This window comes from Gigantopelta aegis, chromosome 3 (genome assembly GCF_016097555.1).
Source record: "Gigantopelta aegis isolate Gae_Host chromosome 3, Gae_host_genome, whole genome shotgun sequence".
NCBI lineage: Eukaryota > Metazoa > Mollusca > Gastropoda > Neomphalida > Peltospiridae > Gigantopelta > Gigantopelta aegis.
In genome coordinates this window covers 10,322,989-10,345,648 of record NC_054701.1, presented here as the reverse complement: position 1 = coordinate 10,345,648, position 22,660 = coordinate 10,322,989, and the positions used below count along the sequence as shown (strand labels likewise).

Sequence of the window (22,660 nt, the reverse complement as noted above, 5' to 3'; positions counted from 1 at the left end):
TTTTTTTTTTTTAACTCTTAATTTAGTGTAAATAGCTTAAAACAACAAAATAATAAGGCAGTACCAAATCCTTCCCGACTTTTAATGAGCTGGTCTGTCACGTGGTCTGCTGACGTCAGAGACGCTACTGCCAGCCAGAGGAAGTGAGAAGCCAGTTCGTACGCGTGTGTTAGTTTCACTTTAATTTCCGCGATTATTTCTGAATGGCAAAACGGTGGGAAGAAAACTTTTACCTGGACATACAGCCGTACCAGTTCGAGCCTTTGGCCCACGAACGAGCTGTTGAGAGCGAAGATGAAAGTGATAGCGAGCACGAAACCAACGACGGTATGGAAAACCGTGTTGGAAACATAAACTGGTAGAAATTATTATTAATTTTTTTTTAACTACTTATTTCTACAAGGTCATGTATATTTTGTTGCAGTAAATTATCGTATTTCTATAAAAAAAAGAAATGTACCGTTTTTCCACAATCTTGTAATGGGATGTCAGAAATTTTCGCTTAGAATGCATTTTGCGAAAATACAATGTATGGCGATATGTTTTACGGTACAGGATCGTGCTATTTGGACATGGGGATTTTATTTGTTTTATTTTAGGGGAGGGTTTTTAGCCAAAAAACAAGTACCCATATATATATATATATATATATATATATATATATTATAAATACGTTTGCTGGTTGTAAAACTATTTGGTGGAAGTCATTTGGCTAGGGCCTAATGAATGTTTTACCTCGGCATTGCGTCTTTTCTGAAAAGCGGACCTAGGGCGGCGAATCGGCATCTCTACCGAATTTTCAACAAACTCCGTTGGTAAATACAGTCGGGACAGCAGTGCCTTTTAACGAGATTCTTGCATTGCTGTATCCCATCTTAGCCATTTCAACCGGGTCCCGAGCAAAAGCATCCTTTTCGAAATGTGCCGAACACAACCGACTTGTACATTTTGGTGTCCATCCCTTCTCACCTCTCTGACACCGATGGATCCAAATGTTCCTTCTAGAATCACCTTCCGGCGGAAACCTAAAAAAGCTGATTCCTGATCCCTTTTTTGATTGGTTTTGACATCCCCATGCCACACAATAAACCATATTATAAAGGATAATTCCGTAATTTAACTCAGTGTTGTTCGAAGAAAGCACGCTTTTGTAATGGCAAACAATAGGCTACTGAATAGCGGTTCACGGTTGGACAGCGTCTCTGACGTCATCACGGAAATTGCCGATCTTTGCCGGTAAAATATGCATATTTCCCAACAATGTCAGAATTACGAATTGTACTGCTTTTAAGTAGTGAAATAATAGTAGTTCCATCCAGCGAAAATAAATTATAATTTGGTTAATCTACAAACCTGTAACACACTTAGGGTATAATATCCGCCCGGTCCCCTCCATTATTATTTTATTTTTAGTTAGGGTTGAGGTTTGAGGGTTGGGGTTAGGGCTAGGGTTGGGGTTAGGGTTGGAGTTAAGGTTAGGGTTAGGGGAAGGGGGGACCGGGCGGATATTTTTCTGTCCCAGTTGCTTGAAATAATTTTGAAAGATAGTATTCTGATATCACTGGTAGATGTTGCTCGAAGCACAACAATGCCTACGTCACGACAAATTTCACAGACTTGGGGTGCGTTCGTTTCACCTCTCCTGGACATGTTCAACTGTTATGTCCTGGTTGTATCCCCTCTCCAGATATCGTAAGACTTAGCAAAATTATTGGTTTTAAGGGTTTGTAACGTTTTGTATTGAGACACTTACTTGTCTGAACTTTATTGTTACTGAAAATGTTCACGAACTGTGAAGAAAAATCTCACAAATGAACAACAACAAATCGGATGTTGATTGCACGAACTGTGCACGAGAAAACAAACCGAACCAAAATGATAACGGTCTGTGACATTGAAATGGAAATATCCCCTCTAAAAATAGATTGGACCTCGCTTGCTTAACGTTTTTTTCTCGACAACACGTCTTGTGAAAAAATGCATTTTGTGGTTTTACAAACATCAGGATTACCAAAAAGCACTTCAGGTGAATGGAAATGTGTATTCTAAATAATAAAATGTAAGTAAAGTGCAATTTTATTTGTGAAAAATGGGGTTTAATAGCAAAAAACAACGCCGTAATGGTTAACAAATAAACGTAACTAGGGTGTGTCCCTTTAAAGGCGGGGTTGCATTTTAGGTCGATGCACTAGGCCTATTAAAAACAGTTTTGCAGGCATCGAAATAAGCATTGTGTCTGGTAACCCATTTACAGGTTACCACAAAATATAGCCTGGTAACCTATAGGTTACCACAACAAAATGAAAGTTAGAATTGAATTCCTGTTACTACTACTTTTAACGCGGTCGTTCTGAAATTGTAGAAGTATATGATGGACTATAAACATTACACCTATGGGCCAAATTGAGCCATATATGCAAAAACCAGAAGAAAAAAAAAGTCTTATGTGGATGGGTATTCAGCTTACATGAGTTTGAATTGAGGTAAAAGTTTGTGTTGTATTCTATTCACTATTGAATATATTGAAAACAAGTTGATGTTTCGTTGGACTTTTCTGACATGCTTCAATTTCATTTGGAAATGAAATACAGTTGATATGTTTCCATGAAGACCAAGTTGAAAAATTCATTCGGTTAAATATAAGTTTAAAAATTACCACACAAATTTTTTTTTCATGACTGTGATGAGGTCAACAAAATGTCAACAAATTCCAGTCGCGTTCGAATCGAAAATAACTTTATAATAACAAAGTACCTAATAAACGTATTGAACAATGTGTACATTAGGTTAAATTTTGTAACAAATATTATATGTTTCCATTTAATTTTTATTGCTTAATTGACATTTATAAGAACCACAAGTCGGGCTAAGATACTGTTAATAAATTTATATAGACTGACAGCTAACCCGGAGCATGCACACAACACACTACCTGTTTATATTGTAAATTGTAAATAATGACCGCTACCAATGGGACCGTGCAGTTTCAGAGGTACAACTTACATTAAATAAACACAAGGGCACTAAATTATTCATAAATATAAATGGAAAACACCAGTTTCAGGCAAAATAAACATGCTGCATAATATGGTAAATATTTTTTTTTTTAAATATTCATTTTAAAATGTATTGCATCAAACTGCTTCAACAGTAGTGCATGGCCCACATTAAGTGAATACTGCTAATGTTTGTGGCTATTAAAGCTTAACAAATGACAAATTTGTACCGGACACTGTCTGTGACCGACCACATATTTCCAGATTTGAAATAGACTAGCAGTTTCGGGTTCTGCATGCTTAATGCGGTATCTAGTTGATAATGCCAAATCAATATGCCAAATATAGGTGAACTCTTTTTAAAAATAGAAGACTGTAAAACTGCAAAAGTGTATGTTTAATGATAGGTTGTTTTAAATTAAAGAATGGCTGGAATGGGTTGGAAATAAAGACAGTGCCATGTGTAAAGTTTGTAAAAAGAACATTCAGTGATTGATATTTTCAACAGGGGTAAACTGGCAGAAACACATTATTATTATTAAGGAAGTCATACAAAAAAGCAGGTATAAAAATAGTTTTCATCCAGGTCCTGCAATTTCCAGCTTACTGGGTGTTTGGTTTTTAAGGATTTCACTGTACATGTCATGTATACAATGGATGTATAATATACATACATGTACATGTACATGTATATTTGTTACCACTACCATTGATGTACACAGCAAATATTTAATTTATGTTAATATTACCAGTGAAGGTATATAACTACATGTAAGTTGTTCATATTTGATATATATCAGGCCTTGATCTTAACTTTTTTCGGTGGTAGCCCAGGCTATGAAATCTGGTAGCCCTCAGTAAAACTGATAGCCCATAATTTTAATAAACTTAAAAAAGGAGAGAAAAAAGTAAAATAATTTATTTTTATTTAAACGTTGTTTTAAGTGTTTAAGATCTTGTTGATTGCAGAGTAACAGGAGGTGCAAAAAAAATCTAGTAGCCTGGCGGACTACCAGGTTTAGACATCTGGTAGCCCGAGTGAAAAATTGGTAGCTAAAGCACCCAGGGTTACTGCTAAGGTGAAGCCCTGTATATTATAATCAGATATATATATATGTTCCAATGAGTTGTAAATCTGGACTTTCTGATGTTTGATTGGATGTTCAAATTATACTTTTAAATAATTTATATTTAATGAAGTGAATGGGACGTGGAAATCCTATAATTTCTGCTACTTTATTAATACTATATGACAGTATTATGTGTTTCCATGATCTGGGATGAAACTGTTTGGTGATTTCTTTTAACTCTGCGATCACCAGATGGCGAAGAGAGCTGATGATCAAGTTTCATGGTTAGACATCTGTTCCCAGTTGTTTCCTCTAATCAACCTTGTCACACTGGTACAGGTACGGCATCTAGCACATAGGTAGAGGTACATACTCTCGGAATAATAGTACTTATCTAAGACTTAATATTATTGACAACATTTGACATGCTCAGGTCAGCAGATAAAAGCAAATTGTTTGAGCAATGTATTAAGAATGTAATGAGTTCACCTAGGCTAAGAGCTAATTTGACTCTTGAGAAGAAAAAAACAACCTATTTCAGCCTTATTGTGTTTTATTTGACAAAGGAAAATCTAATTTGGTTAGATGCATTTTGAAATGAAACACATTTTTAAAAAGGGGATTTAGCTGCTCTCAAATCAGTTTTAAAAAACCCCTGCTAGAACTATGCTGATGTTTGTCATACAACTTTGTAACTAAAAAAAGAAGCAAGTTCTAGTTGTGTGAATGTATGATTAAAAAGTATGGTTTTATAAAGATTCTGTTTTCTTGTAACAAGTAATTGGTGCATGGCTGCAGATTCCATAGAGTCCGAATTAAGTTGTTTTATATGAAAGGTAGCCTGTGGCTCTCCTGTACAGAATCTGTGTGGATTGTTTGACATTTTCTTGTGTCACTGCTTTAATTTATCTAGCAAGCAGACAAACAGGTGTGACGTGTCTGTCGGACATCTCCTCACCACACTGCGATTGAGCCACTCCGATGAATAGAATTCACACATGTCAAATTATCTTGTCTTGACCAGCAGCCAATTCCTCCACTCCGTAGCCTCACTCCAGACAGTGTATTGAGGTGATGGAGTTGTATGTGTATTGCAGTAACTACTGGGATTTTGCTCTGCAGGGTTAAAACTATGTTTAAGAAATGTACATGTATACATGTATTTAGTTCAGGTACTAGATATGTGTTTGAGTCTTGATCTGTCTGGACAGGTCAAGAATGGTATTGAGATACTGACCAGTATGGTTTGTGAAGCAACTTTAATTCTAGAATTAATTCAAATTATATTTTATAATTATTTTGTCTGAATTAGTGTCCCACGACTGGTATATGAAAGGCTGTGGTATGTGCTGTTCAGTATGTGGGAAAGTGCATATATAAAAGATCCCTTGCTGCTGATGGAAAATCCACAGGTTTCCACTAAGACTGAGAGTAAAAAATGACCAAATATTTTACATCCAATAGCAGATGATTATAATTCATCAATGTGGTCTTGTTTTGTCATTAACTTTTTAAAACGATACAAATTTCATAGTTTGTAATATAATAGTACATTAATCTTAACAGTAAAAAGTTACATTTTAGATATTTCATGTACGATGTATGTAACAGTTATGAAAAACCTCTAGAGGATGTCAGATTGTTTTTCACAATTTCAGATTTCAGTTATGCCAGAAAACTGTTCCTGTTCTTGATTGTTCATTAAAAACTTGCAGAATACCTCAATTTTGATTTTTTTTATCGATATATATATTTTTTGTCCTCTATTAATTAAACAAATTTCAGCTAACTTGTACTTTGTACATGTATACAGCTATTTATTTGGTGAGCTACATTTATAATTGTACTCTGAATACATACATAACATTTTAGGGTGTTCTTTAGTGTTTAGACTTTTGTATTTGTTGGTATAGAACGGCAAGTGTGATGAATGAGCTAGCAGTTTGGGGTTACTGGTGTGTGTAAGTGGCACTGAGTTATACAAATACTTGAACATGTGGGTCATGTATGTCAAGTGACACAGATGGAATCGCTGACACTTTGACAAACTTGTTCCACTTCTTTTCTCTGCTACATGTATGTATTCATACCGGTATGTACAGGTAGCTGGGTATCTTGCTGAATCAGGGCCAGTGTAAACAGTATTCAGTTATGGTTAACTTCAGTTAAAAAGAAAAAAAAAGAGTTTGTTTTCTTTATCGAAACCATTTGGTAATTCTGATATATGTAGTCTTCAGAGGAATCCCACTACATTTTTCAATTAACAGCTTGGGATCTTTTATATTGACGTTCCTATAAAGAAAGGACAGCATATACCAGTCATGAGGCACTGGCAAGGACGGGGGGGGGGAAAACCCCCAATCGGAGAATGGTCCACTGAGGTGATTCGATCTTACAATGCAAGAACCCCAGGCAAGCGCTCTACAAACTGAGCTACATGTAGTTCCTGCCCCTTCAACTGTTTAAAAAAACGGCCCATACCATTAATGGGTATGTCCTGTATAAATAAGCCTTATATTGTTGTTAAAAGTATTTAGAGAATAACTAACGAGCTACGAGGAATTACGAATTATCTGTCCCGATTCATTCACGAGGGACAGATAATTCGTAACTCCTCGTAACGAGTTGGTTATTCTCTTTATTACCCATTGTCAATTTTAACTGATTTTTAATGTAAAAATTCCTCTGCAGTCTACAACAAAGCCATCAGCCATTACGTCATATAATCTTACGCACATTACATGACGTAATGTAAGTGACGTCATAGCATAACGGCGTTCTTTTTACAGCCAAATGTTTACAGTACAAAATAATACGACTGTATTTGCATTTGAAAATAATTATTTTTATATATTACTAAAGCCGCTACTTATGAAAATATACCATTTCATGTTTACGAAACAAGTGAGTCCATTTGTTTTTGTAAATCTTTGTATATCGTATAACGTATGTGTAATCTGACTCATGAATGGAAACATTATATGAATGAAAGTGAAGTTCCGGCCATGACAAGCAACCAACCAAACATCGTGATTTTTAAGCCAGCCAGTCAGTGGCTATAGAAGCAGTCTGCACACTGTGCAGAGATTGAAAAAATATTACCCCGTATATTTGAGCCCATATGGGTAATAAATGTATATATACTCTTCAAAAGAAGAAACGCAAAACCACATTGTCGTAACATTTGGAGAATTGATTTAATTATTGAATGGTGAGTCTGATAATTACCAAATGTTGCAGGATTGTTCACAATTCACTCTAGTCCATTGTGAGTAAGTGATAGGACACACCACCAAGGTCAAGGTCATCTGGAGTCAATACCGGGTGTGGCCTCCGCGTGTGTTGACAACTGCCTGGCACCGCCTGACCATTGAAGCAACCAGAGTACGGATGACGTCCCGGGGGATGGTGGCCCACTCGGCCTGCAAGGCTGCTGCCAGCTCGGGCAGGGTCTGGGGCTGTGGTTGTCGCTGTCGGAGGCGTCGGTCCAACTCGTCCCATAGATGCTCAATTGGGATCAAATCCGGTGATATCGATGGCCAAGGAAGGACATTAATGTTGTTGTTCTGTAGGAAAGCCGTTGTGAGACGTGCTGTGTGAGGCCTGGCGTTGTCATGTTGGAACACTGCGTTGGCGTTGGCCATAACTGGAACGATGTGTGGCCGGAGGATCTGGTCAATGTAGCCCTGTGCATTCAGGTTGCCCTGCACGTGGACCAGGTCAGTTCTGCCAGTGTGTGAGATGGCTGCCCACACCATGACACTACCCCCGCCGAATCTGTCCACTTCCTGCACGCAGTTTGCTGCTTTACGTTCACCACGACGCCTATACACGCGACATCTTCCATCATGACGTCGGAGCAGAAATCGGGACTCGTCACTGAACCACACCTGTCTCCATCGTAGTTGAGGCCATTGTCGATGAATCTGGCACCACTGCAGTCGGAGTCGACGGTGTTGTGGTGTTAAGATGACACCTCGAACTGGACGTCTGGCACGAATTCCAACCTCACGTAGGCGGTTCCGTACGGTCTGGTCGGATATCCTGCGCAAACCTGGTATTGCTGCGGCTGTGGAGGTGGCAGTAGTCAATCGTTCCCGAAGGTGGCGTACCCGTATGTAGCGGTCCTGCCCGGGGGTAGTGACCCGTGGTCGACCGGATCTAGGGAGGTCACGTGTTGATCCATGTTGCTGGTAACGGTCCCACAGTCTGGAGATGGTGCTTGGGGACACATGGAATGCCCTGGCAACGGCCGTTCTGGATTCGCCTGCGTCTAGTCGGCCGATGGCATTGTTTCTCTGCGGTTCACTGAGACGTGGCATGTCCTGGATTGTCAACTGTCGGCCAGATACAGAGGCCAGGCAAGCGAACACCCTGCACTTTTATACTGTCGGTGTTCATGCTGCACGTGCAGACAACGCACGTGCAGTGGTGACATGGTTTGCACGTGGCTGCGTTTTTGCGAATATTCACATTTTGGAACTTTATTGTACAGTAGCTGCGTTTTATCGAATGTAACCGTGGGAATGTGTTTGGGACATGCAATGACCTTATATTCACAAAGCATGAACCGGTAGGAAACATAAAATCGGAGTTATAACCCATTTGTACCCTTTTGCGTTTCTTTTTTTGAAGAGTATATGTTGTGCAGGGAACATTTACTTTAGTATCACATCGCAATTCACTACATATGTTTCAGAGATCAATACACAATATAAAAAAATATAAACAGTACTACTGTAGTTGCTAATCAAGTTTCAGTTGACTAGAGATATCGCTAATTAAAATTTTGAAAGAAAATATTCCCTGTTGTTTAAAAATTTATTAAAGAAATTTTTCCTTTTTATATACATAGCATAATGTTATATATTTAAACATTGCTGTCCGAACGTGCATATTATAAAGTTCCAAAACCATTTAATTTGGGGGAATGATAGTGGGCAAGCTTTCATTCCCATTCTGAAAAATGTATTGAGTGCACATTACCATTACAATATACAAACATCTATTGTCTTAATAAACAATATACTTGTCAACATCTGTTGTCTTAATAAACGTTTCTGTCCTTCCCAAGGTCCTACACTGATCTCTGATGCAAATTAAATTTCTGCTTCGGTTTTGTCTCTGGTGTTAATTTGTTTTTCTATGATCTCCTCTCTTCATCCGACTGCCTTGTCACCATCCCAGACATTATTGTTCATCGTAGGTTGATAAATGTGATCTCTCTTTACTCGTTTGGGTCAATAAGTGTAATACTTTTGGGGTAAAATACTTTGCAATATTATGCAAAATCAATTGTTTCTGAGCATCTTAGACATTAAGAGCCTCAGTATCTATGGACAACTAAAACATAAAGAGCTTTAGTTTCTAAGGTCTTATACAAATATTTGTTCATTTGTTACATTTAATCAAAATATTAACAGATTTGTTTTTTTAATTCTTTCTATTCTTTTAGATCAGAGCATGGACAAATTTTTGCTTGACAGAACCATATTATTTGTTTAATGTCATCAACTTATGTGTTTTTATGTTGTCATGTTAAGTGTACATGTGCATTACAATGCATTTAAAAAAAAATTAAAAGGCAATTACTCAGCTGTATTACGGTATTTAAATTAAGTTTTTTTTTTTGTGTGGGGATTTTTAAATAAAAAATAACCAGATTAATTATGAATGTCACATTACAAATTATTATAACTTTTAAAAAGAAAATATTATTTAATAATTTACTTTAATTAATTTAAAATCCTTTTAACATGCATTATAATTTTTAAAAAGAAAATTAATTATTTAATAATTTAATTTAGTTAATTTTAAATTCTTTTAATGTACATCAATTAAGGTAGAATATCTCCATGTATCTGTGCAACTACAAGTAATAGTATACCAAACTGTTTATGGTTGACTGTTGAGTCATTTATTCCTGCTGAATTCTTATACTGAGTACGTTCCCTTTGACACCCCGGAGATATACAGCTAATCCAGTGATTCATGTGTATTGTACCTGTACTTATATACAGAAAATGTGAGTCACCAGTTGCATGTTTAATACTTTATTGTGATGGTTATTCTTGTATAATTCATATGTAAAATAAATTATCTGAATTCTGAATATCTACATGTATATATATATATATATATATATATATATATATATATATATATATATATATATATATATATATATATACGAGTATCAAAAACTAACATGTAGGATTGGCATACTAATAAAGCTTTGAGAAAAGTTTTATCTTTTAAAATTATTCTTGTGTAATTGTGCCATCTGATAAGGGTGATCTGTATTTTTAGCTAAGGTAAGCTGTTTATAAAACTGTTCTGTTGTACAGGATGATATATACAAGCAGATTTAGACATGTGAATGCTGCAAGCTGCATAGGAATCTGTAGATATAAATATACAGAGTCTGTATGAGCCACTGGTTTCTCTGATAGTTGGCCTCTCTGGACCCGCTTAATGGCTCTTTAGCCTCACTGCTTCTGTCTGGGCTTAATGTCATTTTCGCTGTAGTGGAGGTCCCATACTGGTCACACACTGGGAACTGGGAACTGTATTAACGTGCCCCTATCCAAAAAGGTTCAGGCACGCCCACTACGGATTTAGCCTCTGACTTCGCCAGTGACTAACTCCGGAGCAGGGGGGTGGTCACACACTGATAGAGATCCAAAACAACTTGTATTTATAAGTCTTTAACAAAGTGCCCCCCCCCCCCCCCCCCCCCCCCCCCCCCCCCCCCCAATGTCTACACGTGCGAGATAACTGCCATATTGGCCATGCAGATATGATATACCTCAGTTTTTATACAGTCTGCATTGCTGGTTTCCATCCGTCTTGATGTTCTTTGTGTACATTTAATCTTGGGGGTTTGATTGATCTGAACTTAGACGGCTGCCTTCCCACATACTGTTAGACATCAGCTGGCTCATTTAATATCTGCCCAGCATATTTTATTTTATCTGTCTGGTGTATGTAGTGCTACCAGGCATATATCTGAAATCATTATCTGCTTAGACTTGACAATGTAAAGAATGCTACTGATATATACAAATGTATGTAACTTGATCAAACTTGACAAGATTTTCAAGATTCCAAAAATGCCATCATTGGTAGAAAGTTTGTTCTGTTTGTTTAAATTTGTTTGTTTGTGAATATCGTTAGTAACTTTATTCTCAACTTGAAGCTTTACTCTTGTGTGATGTACACTACATACATGTTTCAAACAATTTTTAGTCAATACCAACAGGTACATACACTGTATTTAGTACACTTTAAAAGTGTTAAATGTCATGGGGCCCAAGCTAATAGTATGACATTAAAATAAGTATAGAAATTAACATTTTATTTTGATTACCTGCAGGAACTGGGGGTGGGGGCTTTTTTTTGGTCCCATACTCTACAGGACATAAAATTTGATTTTTTTTCAGACAAACGATATGTCGTTCGTTTGGTTTTAGTGTTTGCACGAATGATTTTCTTCAGTGGTTCAGATACAAATGAAAAGGTTAACTGGCAACAGTAATCAAATGAATATCTAAGATGGGCAATTTTCGTAGCTTTTCTCCAAATTCTTATCATAAATACTAAATTATTATTATTATTTGGTATGCTAGGACTAACTTGAAAGCTGCCATTTACATTTCAGCACACTACCCCATCGGTTCTGTTACAGGGGAGTACTTGTTGGCGCCAAACAATAGTCTGAGCTTCCGGGTCTGAATGGAAAGACCCGAAGTTCTGTGAATCCTCGATCGATCCAATCGATGCTGCAACTCAGTTTCATCATGTTCTAATTTCCACTTCGTTGTTTTAAAGTCCCTTATTAAACGTACTATTTTCTTCGCTGTATATGTCATATTTTAATAAATTGATTTAGCAATGGTTGTACTTGTTTTCATTAAATACATGTTTCAGAATTAATGCATATATTTCAACGTAACCACACAGGTGTCAAAAAGTAAATAAATATACAGAATTCGCTTCCTATTTATTGCACAAGTTTATTGTGCACAAGAATATTTACCACGAGGTATGTTCTTGCTCACAATAAATGTTCTGTATTTATTACATACCTTTAAAAAATACATTGTTTTTTTGTCATACCTGCAGTGCTAGGCCCGTTCTCTTATTATTTTATTCCAAAAATAGTTATCATTTTCTGACGAGCGATTATAGTTTTTGCACGAACGATCCGTCGTTTGTGTCGATATTGGTTTTGCATAACCGACAGACGAACGACAAAATCGTTCGTGCCAAATTTTATGCCCTGCTCTATATATAAAGATAATAATATGGCTTGTGCGCCCCCCCCCCCCCACCACCACCACCACCACCACCACCACTAGAGGCTGACTCCTTCATTAGATATTGTGGCCCCACTTCAAATATTGTTACTTTGTATGATTACAACTTATTTTTGTGCTTATATCCAGTTAAGGTTCAAGCACACTGTCCTGGACAAACACACCTCAGTTTTCTGGGCTGTCTGTCCAGGACAGTGGGTTAGTTGTTAGTTGGTTAGTGGTTAGTGAAAGAGAAGACAATGTAGTCTGGGTGGCAGCCGATTCAGGGCTGTGAACCCTGTACCTACTAGCCTTATGTCTGAGACCACCCACCGAGGCCAATCATTGTTCCAATGGGCCCTGGTCATTTAAAGTGGTACGGTTTACTGATCAATATTTAATGTTTGTGTCTACAGTAGTACTTAGAAGAGTGTAACATGGATGTGGGATTAATATATTTTTGATATGGGCGAACTGTCAGTAGTAAAGACTTACAAAGATGTGCAGTACAGTTGTTATTGCACTGTGAAGATTCTTACACAGTGCTGAGCGTGAGAGAACAGACGTGGAGATGACACACATTCATTTGCTTCATCTTAGTGATCTACTGTTGTGTACTGCCACTTTCATGTCTGCATTCCTGCTCCAGGAGATACACACAGTTGTTGGCAGTGTAGTGCTACTGGCATATCTCACAGAGTCGTCATGAACCACTGGTGTGTTCAGTTATAACTGTGAACTAGTGTGTGTTTGTTGGTGCTCAAGATTCATTGTGTTAGTTTTTTCTTCCTGTAGTAAAACCCCGTATCTCACAGAGTCATCATGAACCATTGGAATATTCAGCTATGGTGAACCATTGTGAGTTTGTTGGTGCATAAATCCATTATGTGTATAATTTTCTACAAGTAGCTAAACCCATCTAATGATGTACAGCAAGGTCGAGGATTATTTTCTCTCCTTACTATTGTGCTGGTGATTACTTCTGTGTGTAATTACTTGTATGTTTAATATATTAGTGGTAGTGGTACTTTTGTGGATGTTTTACATTCAATACCTGCTCATGTGTAAGTTCCACGCTATTTCTATCAATTGATAGAATACAACTATATTCTATTTACATACAGGTAAATATTACTTAAAGAAATGTTTTTCATTTCATAATATCATGTTTGTAATTTCACATTATATATACAATACATGTAAGCATGTGTACGTGTATGCACATAAGAATGAATGAGTGATTGCCAAAACTTGTATATAATTTGTGAATGATATACCAAAAGTATGACATATACAAATAATACATTATTTTTATTCCTAATATATGATATTGACAATACCAAAACTCACATGGGTAATAACTTGGGTATTATATAATCTCAAGTTTAATGTGATTTTTAAAAATGGAAATGACATCATTATGCATGGATACCCTTACATAGAACCAAACTAGTGCATGACGTACAAATATCACAGATAGATACAATTAAATAGAATAGAGTAGAGTAGATGTTTAACGACACCCCAGCTATTGGGTGTCAAACATTAAGTGATGATCAACATCAGTATGTTTTCATAATGCTGGACAACTTTCAATGTAAAGTTGCTATTAAAATGTTATTGTTTGGAGACTGTTAATGCATATGTCAATTATGGAGTGTCCCTGTAGTACGTTCGCTTATATATATATATACACACACGCACACACACACATGTATGTCAATAAACAGTGCCATGACCTGGTTAATTTGCATCTATTTTGCATCTGATTTGCAAATTTACTGAATTCTGAAAGTATGTGATGTGAAATATATCACATATTGCGATTACAGTGGATAGTATGCTACCTATATATATATATATATATATATATATATATAGAGGTTATTACCAGAGTGTTTTTCAGTATCGTCAATATCATATATTAGGAATAAAAATTGTATTATGCGAGCCTCTGGCGAGCATAATACATTATTTTTATTCCTAATATATGATATTGACGATACCGAAATACACGAGGGTAATAATCTCTTTATCATATAAGCTCAAGCTTAATACAACGTGTTTTTGTAAACTATACACGCAACTTTAATTCCAGTCCGCCATTACTAGATATTCAAATGACGTAAGATTACTAAGAATATGTGGAAGCGATATATTCCGATTTAATTTTTAAAAATAAGCCTACATGAATGTAGCCTAATACTAATTAGTGAGAGATAGAAATTTAGTGAACTACATTTCGCACCAATGTTTTTCAATTTTCTGTTACATATTGCACCCCACCCAACTTTATTCAGATTCCTGTATCCACTGTGGAGTAATTTCATATTTTGTTGGTGTCGTACTGTCGAACGATATCATTTCATTCTTCGGTTGGTAGTGGGCATGTTGTAACCTGGTACTTGGGGCAGACAAAAGGTCGAATGGTTTTATATTTAGTTTTGTTTCTCTTGTGACAAGTGTTCTCGCTGCTCCATTTAAGTGGGGCGGCTGGCCCGCTATTGCATTTTGCCGCTCCCTTTATTTTTCTCCATCCCTCTTTATTTTCCCACATCCTACTATATTTTACAGAACCCAGCTCTGTTATTTCATACTGGACACTTTTTTAAACACTGGAAAAAAAAATCGATCATTCGGCATACTCGACATAAAAGAAAACAAGCCGCCGTGTGGAAAAACTTCAGCACCTTACGATAGTTACCATAATGCAATTTAACACTATTTTCACTTCCGCCCTCCTTTAATTTTTACCCAGCAAGAATATTATGTAGGCCTACATTTCCTTCTGCTCTTTTTCCATTTCCTTCAACTTCAAAATATGGTCATAAATGTAATTTTCAGATTATTTTCTAAAAGACAATCCACTGCATCCTTTCTGTAAGTTGTGCTAATTGGATGAGGTTCAGTGTCATTCTGCTCACTGGTGTTATCATCAAATAAGTGTTTGATTCTATGTTAAGTATTATTGTCAACATCTACTGGACTCCGACTGTATTTATCATATTCATCCAATACAGTTAAAGTTAGAGAACATTGAATTATTAATAATCGGCTATTGGATGTCAAACATTTGGTAATATTGACCTATAGTCTTTGAGAGGAAATCCGCTACATTTTTCTATTAGTAGCAATGAATGTTTTATATGCACCATCCCACAGACAGGATAACACATACCATGGTTGTGCACTGGATGGGACGAGAAATAGCCCAATGGCTCCACTGATGGGGATCGATCCCAGACCTGCCGCACATCAGGCGGGCACTTTATCAAAGGACTACGTCCTGCTCATCATCTAATACAGATATTGTTTCTTCTGTTTCCACTATTCTTAGTCTTGGTCTTCTATTTTGAATTCCACAATGTGCCTCAAAGAGTAGGTCTACTTCAGGCTCTTGTAAACTTAAAATATAAATCTGTATGGAAAGAAAACCAACTCACAAATGATGTGAAGTGAGTTAAGTGAACAGATATTGTAATAATTTAATAATTATCACACGCACATACACATAGCAATAATAATAATAATAAAATTGGGAGAAACAACCTTTCGAGAATTGATCTACTATACCTCTGCATGTTAATCTCTATACCAGCTTATGCAATGACATTATGGCGTATAATAAAGGTATATAAATGAAACGTTTCTGTTACCGTACCACAGTGTGTGTGCAGACAACAGTAAATTTGTTTGCAAATGATGGTAAAATAAATAACTAGAAATAGAGTATTGTTACAGATATATATATATATATATATATATATATATGTATATATATATTAGTATTTAGTTTTTTGTTTTTGTAGGAAATGATTTAGTTTTCAGTATTTAGATTAGAAGTAGAAATAGTGGTGTTGATTGTAGTCCACAGAACAGGTAGGCCTAACCGAGTGGTAGGCCCATGCAAACCGATATGATCCTAATTTGATGTTTGGTCTAACTTATGAATATTGTATATAACTTCTGGAAATTTTTTTGAACTTTGTTATGTATAATCATGTACGTTATAAAAACGTGTGATACTTGCATACCATATCGATATATAGGACTTCTCCCTATGCTTGTAAATGTGTAGAATCGAAGTACTGATGGTATCGCTAACGATTTCAACCAATGTTCTCAGATACAAAATACAAAATAGTAACCAAACACTATTGTACACGTATACAGATATATGTTTACTTCAAACTGATCTTCATGTAAGAAGAAGATGTCATCTTCTAAATTCTTGAAAACAAAAAACGCAAACAGCATGTCAACTTTTGCTTCCGCGTTTACATGTGGCGTCAAACTTCGAGCCACGTTTACTCGCTTTCTGACGTCAAGTTGTAGGTTTTCACGTGTGATGGCTTATATATGAACTTAATACATATTTGAATTAATGATGAGGACTATGATACTGGGTTCACATTAAAATACAAACTCAAGTCCAACCCACACTAAGCCCAACATGTCGAAAGTGTGTAAGGAAACTACACGACCTCACTCCTTTCTAACAATTAACGTCTAACGTCTAGTTGTTAGAGCGCCTGCATGAATAGCTTGGGTCGTAAGATTGAATCCCCTCGTCCAACTAGTGCCCCCTCACAACATGACTTTGTCCAGCAGACCATGAACTTAAAGAGACTATCCTGAGTTTGTTGCCATTGGTACAATGTTGCCGACTAATATAGAGTTTTGGAATGACTATTCATGTTGTAATTGCTTTTCTAGGTTAAACTTATGTTATTTCCTAATTGGGGGTGGGACGTAGCCCGGTGGTAAAGTGCTTTCTTGATGCACGGTCAGTCTAGGATTGATCCCCGTCTGTGGCCCATTGTGCTGTTTCTCGTTCCAGCCATAGCATCATGACTGTTATATCAAAGGCTGTGGTATGTGTTATTCTGTCTGGGATGGTGCATATATAAGATCACTTGCTACTAATGAAAAATGTAGTGGGTTTCCTGTCTAAGACTATATGTCAAAATTATTAAATGTTTGACATCCAATAGACGATGATTAATAAATCAATATGCTCTGGTGGTATCGTTAAAGAAAACAAACCTTTTTTATTTCTTTTTTTATTTCCTACTATGTATTTTTGTCATACTTATGGAATTATTGAAATACAAATTAGCAGTCTTCACCAGAGAGGTGAGTGCTCACTCCCGCTCCCATCCACGCTCACCTGTGATGTTTTAGGAGAGTGACAACTTGATCGTCTTGCAATACAATTTGTAACACAGTTCATTTGAAACTTCATCTGATTGTTCACCTGGCATCATTTCAGGACAGTGATCCTCAGTTCATCTTGATTGTGCTCATAAATGGCAAAGACTGAATTCCATTTTGAGCTGCTTAAAACAAATTGCACTTATGTGTGTGTGTATTTTACAGTAGTTGTATAGCCTATGAATACAATTTCCATTGGTTTCTATGGTAAAACTTTACCACCTTGTATACCTGCATAGATAAATATAGGTGTGTATATGTATACCCACTGAGAGTTGATATTTACTCGGTTCTTCTGTAGTGTTTTGAAGCTTTTTCTCCCAATTTACGGCATACTTTTCTAATTAACGTTGTCAAGAAAGTCTGTTCATGGACTGGACACTAAAACGATGACAAATGTAATACAATTAAGTTCAGCGTGACCTGCAGCTTGGTATTAAGCCCACACCATGCTTCATGAAATATTTATCAACCTACTGACTTAATATGTTAAACATGTATTGATGCATGCACCTTTCTCAAGCTTAGTATGATCCTAAAAAACTGTTTCACATGCAAGTTACAACCTCTACAATGAAGCTTGCAGTTATATTTGTCTGTCGATTGTTTCTGAAGAATAGCTTTTAGATAATTAAGCAAGACATTTAACCCTGCATTGCTGTCTTTTGGTGAAGAAAACTAAAACGTCTTGGCATTTTGCCAGTTTTCCATTCTGTCTGTACAAATATAAATTTTTTCTGTTACACTTTTTTCTGTCTGTCCTGAAATAGGCTAGTGCTAGGTGAATGACTAACATTAGCCCAACCATGCAAGCATTTATTTAATAGCATTAGTATGTGAAATTGCCCACGCAACTAGATTGTTTTGCAAGTGACCACCGTCTCTTTGATCGGACAGCAATCCCTTTAACCTAGATCTTGACGGTTAGTTTCTTATCTTTTAATCTGTAATGAGAGGTCACTGCTTACAAATGCTTGTAATATATAATATATAATAGTGTATGGATTGGTCGAGATCTTGATAAGAGTGCTGATCATAGCGTATGCAACTTGCTGCTCTTGAGTTTCATGTATGCATGTACATTATGCCAATCATGGGCGTCAATCGGTGGGGGACAGGGGGGACACGTCCCCCTCACTTTTCAGCTTGGGGGGGACAGCATAGGAAATGTCCCCCCCACTTTTTTCAGACGAAACAAATATTTTCTAGTATATATAGCGTAACTGATCACCATTTGGCATTTTGCCTTGGAGTGCCGGCTCTTATGTTCCTACACTAGACTGGTAGTAAATATACTAATTATTTTACAATCTATTTGTAGTAGTTTTTATTTTAAACCTTGAAAATAGTTGAAGATATCCCCAAATAAATCACAAATATTCATTGTGCCCACTATATAATAAAATTATTAAAATAACTATTTACCGAAATACTTTATTTCCTGATATTTCCTGCCATGCGCAGAGCACCGCAGACCACAGGAAACTACAAGAGAGTAGACTGAGCCAGCTTACTGTATACGAGTATGAATGAACATGTCGAGCTCAGATTAAACATCAAACACCACACTGTCTGACTTAGAACACTTCTCACACCAATCGTAATTGGCTTTAAATAAACGTCTTGTCATCAGTTGTCTCGCCAATAGGATACCGCCTTATCCACTTGCAATTGAGTTTCACGTTATGCTCCGGCGATTTTAAGCAACTCGAAGCCGATGTTAAACTTTTAATTAACAACAATAACAAAATTTTCGCAAACCAGATTTGCTAAAACATGAAAATAAAAACACGCCCATTTCAAATTTACCAAACCTCGAAAATGAAAAACCTCGAAATGTTTCCGGTTATACGGTATCTAAATATGCGTTATTGGTTAAGTAAAAATAACTATTAAAACTTAATGGTTCTTTCTTTTATACTGAAATTGACTAATTGGTTTCGAACTTCATATAAATAACAGGTATTGCTGATTTACTCTTAGCATTATGTCACTAAGTGTATATGCTATTTTGAATAATAATATATATGTTCTCTCTCTCTCTCTCTCTCTCTCTCCTTTCATCATCAATAGAAATATCAATCTATAAACTTAGGTAGTGATGTGTAATTTGAAATAATTATACCCAAGTGTTGGGGCAGAAAGTCTATAAAAATGTAACACCAGAAATGTTCAGTACTGGCGTCTACTTTTTTATAATTTGAAAACCCCAATAAAAGACATTTGAAATTAATAATAAAATAAAACACGTAAAGGAAAGACGGAACGAAAGTTATATAAATTACTAGCGATATTTGTTAATTTGTCAAGTAAATAATATTGTTTAATTATTATTATTTTTTATTTATTCTGAAAAAAATGCGTTTATTTTATTTTGAAACAAGGACATCGGATCAAACTACCAATAGCGCATGCGCGCTAGGTAGATGATGGTCACTAGTTTAGTTGTTATAGACCGGCCGTGGTTATATCGTCGGAAAAACAACTACTCCAGTCTCCAGGAATCTAATAACGAATATTTTGCATACAATGTATTCGTCAATTATCATTGTACCCATAGGCTTATATCCGGTTATTTTGACATGCTATTTGATACAACAATTCGAATTTGATGAATTACACGCAGGTTATTTGGCAAACTGCATCGTCCAGGACGAAACGCTAACGGAGATAGTATACCGTAGAAAAACTACCATGGACATTAAAAAGTTCTTCACTGCCATACCACGCCATGCCCAGACTCTGTTGCGAGTAGGGACGACACCGGATTCAAATGTCGAAGTTGTTGGTGAAGATGTTAAAGAAAAAACAGAGAAAAGAGTCACTTCTCAGACACGGTTGCATGCCGGTGCAACGGCTCGCTAAACGAACGCTATGTTTTCAGCGCGCGTGGTTCGATAGCTTTCCATGGCTCCACTTTGACGCTAACGTTAGCGGAGTACTCTGCTTTACTTGTGCTAAAGCAGCATGCATGGACTTGGCCGGCATGGCGCGGTATTCAGAGGACACATTTGTTTCCAAGGGATTTTGCAACTGGAAGAAGGCAATTGAGAAATTCAAAATCCACGAAAAGACATCTGCACATATGATTTCTCATAGCAACCTGAAATTCCGGTCTTCCAACAACGACGTTGACGCACAGTTAAGTACGCACCATCTTGAAGAACAAACGAAGGCGCGCAACGCTCTGCTGAAGATTGTGACGACCGTCCAGTATCTAGCGCAGCAGGGACTGGCAATACGCGGCAAAGAGTCAAGCGACGGTAACTTCATGAAGTTGTTAGAGCTGCGGAACAACGATGACGTCGTGTTACAGAGGTGGTTGACACGCACAACTTCATACACAAGCGTTGCCGTGCAAAACGAACTGTTAAAAATCATGGCACACATGGTGCTGCGAAATATTTGCAAGAACGTGGGCCTTTTTGCAGTCATTGTCGACTGAACCCAAGACATCCAAGGCGTTGAACAGTAGGCAATATGCGTGCGATATATAGACGACGCTTACGACGTTCACGAGGACTTTATCGGTCTGTACAGCGTATCTGAGATGACTGGTGCCAGCCTCAGCAATATGCTGCAAGACGCGTTGCTCAGACTCAACCTCCCAATCACGCATCTGAGAGCGCAAATGTATGACGGAGCCAGCAATATGTCGGGCAAATACCAAGGCTGCCAAGCACTGATCAAGAAAGTACAACCACTGGCAAACTACACGCATTGCGGTGCACACATCACGCACCTCATCTGTGCGAAGGCCATCGAGAGTGCACCGTTCCTTCGCGATGCTCTTAACGTGGTGCAGGAACTGGGCGGCTTCTACAACTCATCAGGCAAATTTAAAAATTTGTATCTCGATCTGCAAGTTATGGATGATAGCCCTTCCCCTTCACGCCTGAAGCCGCTTTGTCCAACACGCTGGCTGTCACGTGGGATTGCCATTAGAGCCGTCCTTAGCAACTACGCACACGTGCTGGAGGCACTGAATGAGGCATCATCTACATTTGGCAGCAGCACAGCAGATGTGATGGTCTGTCATGTGCACAGAAATCGTCTTGCCGAGTGCACTGCACGAGATATCGCAATTGAATTTGTCGATGGATCGAGCGATACACGGCGTAGTGTTTTTGGGAAATTTTAGACCATTAAAGACTTGTTGGAATACCATCGGTGGCACCATTGTTTTTATTCATGTTCATTATTTGTACTTGAATTAAGAAATTTGACCAATAAAGTTATATTGTATCTATATACCATTTGTTCAGTTTAGTCACAATAATTAAGGCGAAAAATATTTTGTCAGAAAGCAGCTCGGCTAGCCAGCAGAAAACACCTCAGAACAGCCCTAGAAGGGGTCAATTTTCCAAAATTTTCGGGGTGAGGGCCCCCAGACCCCCTGCCACGGGCTTCGCGCCTGCGACGCTCGCGGTGGCGGGCTTCGCCAGACACCTCGACCCCCCTCCCCCCTTGCAAAAAAAACAAAATTATATGTATATGTATCGGTCCCCCCCTCCCCCACTTTTAAAACCGGATCGACGCCTATGATGCCAATGCATCCTGTCATGAATAGAACCAATATACATGTACACTACAGGTAGCTGAGTTAAATAAAGGTGCCAAGCACTTCAGTTATATATATATATATATATATATATATATATATATATACATATAATAATAACTTGGATATATTATACTTTGACTTCCATGGTTTATTTACATACAATACTGTTTCGTACAGGTCGCGATGTTTGTGCGAACCTGCACTCTTCAGTGCATAGACCAGACATTCTGGTCTATGCACTGAAGAGTGCAGGTTCGCACAAACATCGCGACCTGTACGAAACAGTATTGTATGTAAATAAACCATGGAAGTCAAAGTATAATATATCCAAGTTATTATTATATGTGTAAACCGCTCTGCTGTAACAGTATAGAGCACTCTAGTGGCACACCGATAACAAGCTTCATTTGAATTTATATATATATATATATATATATATATATATATATATATATATATATATATATATATATATAATTAAATATTATAATCATAAAAGTAAATAATGATCATCAATTG

The 22,660-nt window shown here is 37.1% G+C and overlaps 2 protein-coding genes across 10 annotated transcripts in view; both read left to right on the top strand.

The window, feature by feature from the left end:
- LOC121367500 (CAP-Gly domain-containing linker protein 1-like) overlaps nucleotides 1-22,660 on the top strand; it is a 106,528-nt gene that overhangs the window by 503 nt on the left and 83,365 nt on the right. The window lies entirely within an intron of this gene.
- Nucleotides 20,351-21,022, top strand: LOC121368467 (zinc finger MYM-type protein 1-like). The gene has a single exon (XM_041493200.1). It carries the CDS (start codon nucleotides 20,351-20,353, stop codon nucleotides 21,020-21,022), a length of 672 nt encoding a protein of 223 aa, XP_041349134.1.

Coding starts and splice junctions, on each gene's coding strand:
- LOC121368467 (XM_041493200.1), top strand. CDS start 20,351: ATGTCGAAGTTGTTGGTGAAGATGTTAAAGAAAAAACAGAGAAAAGAG.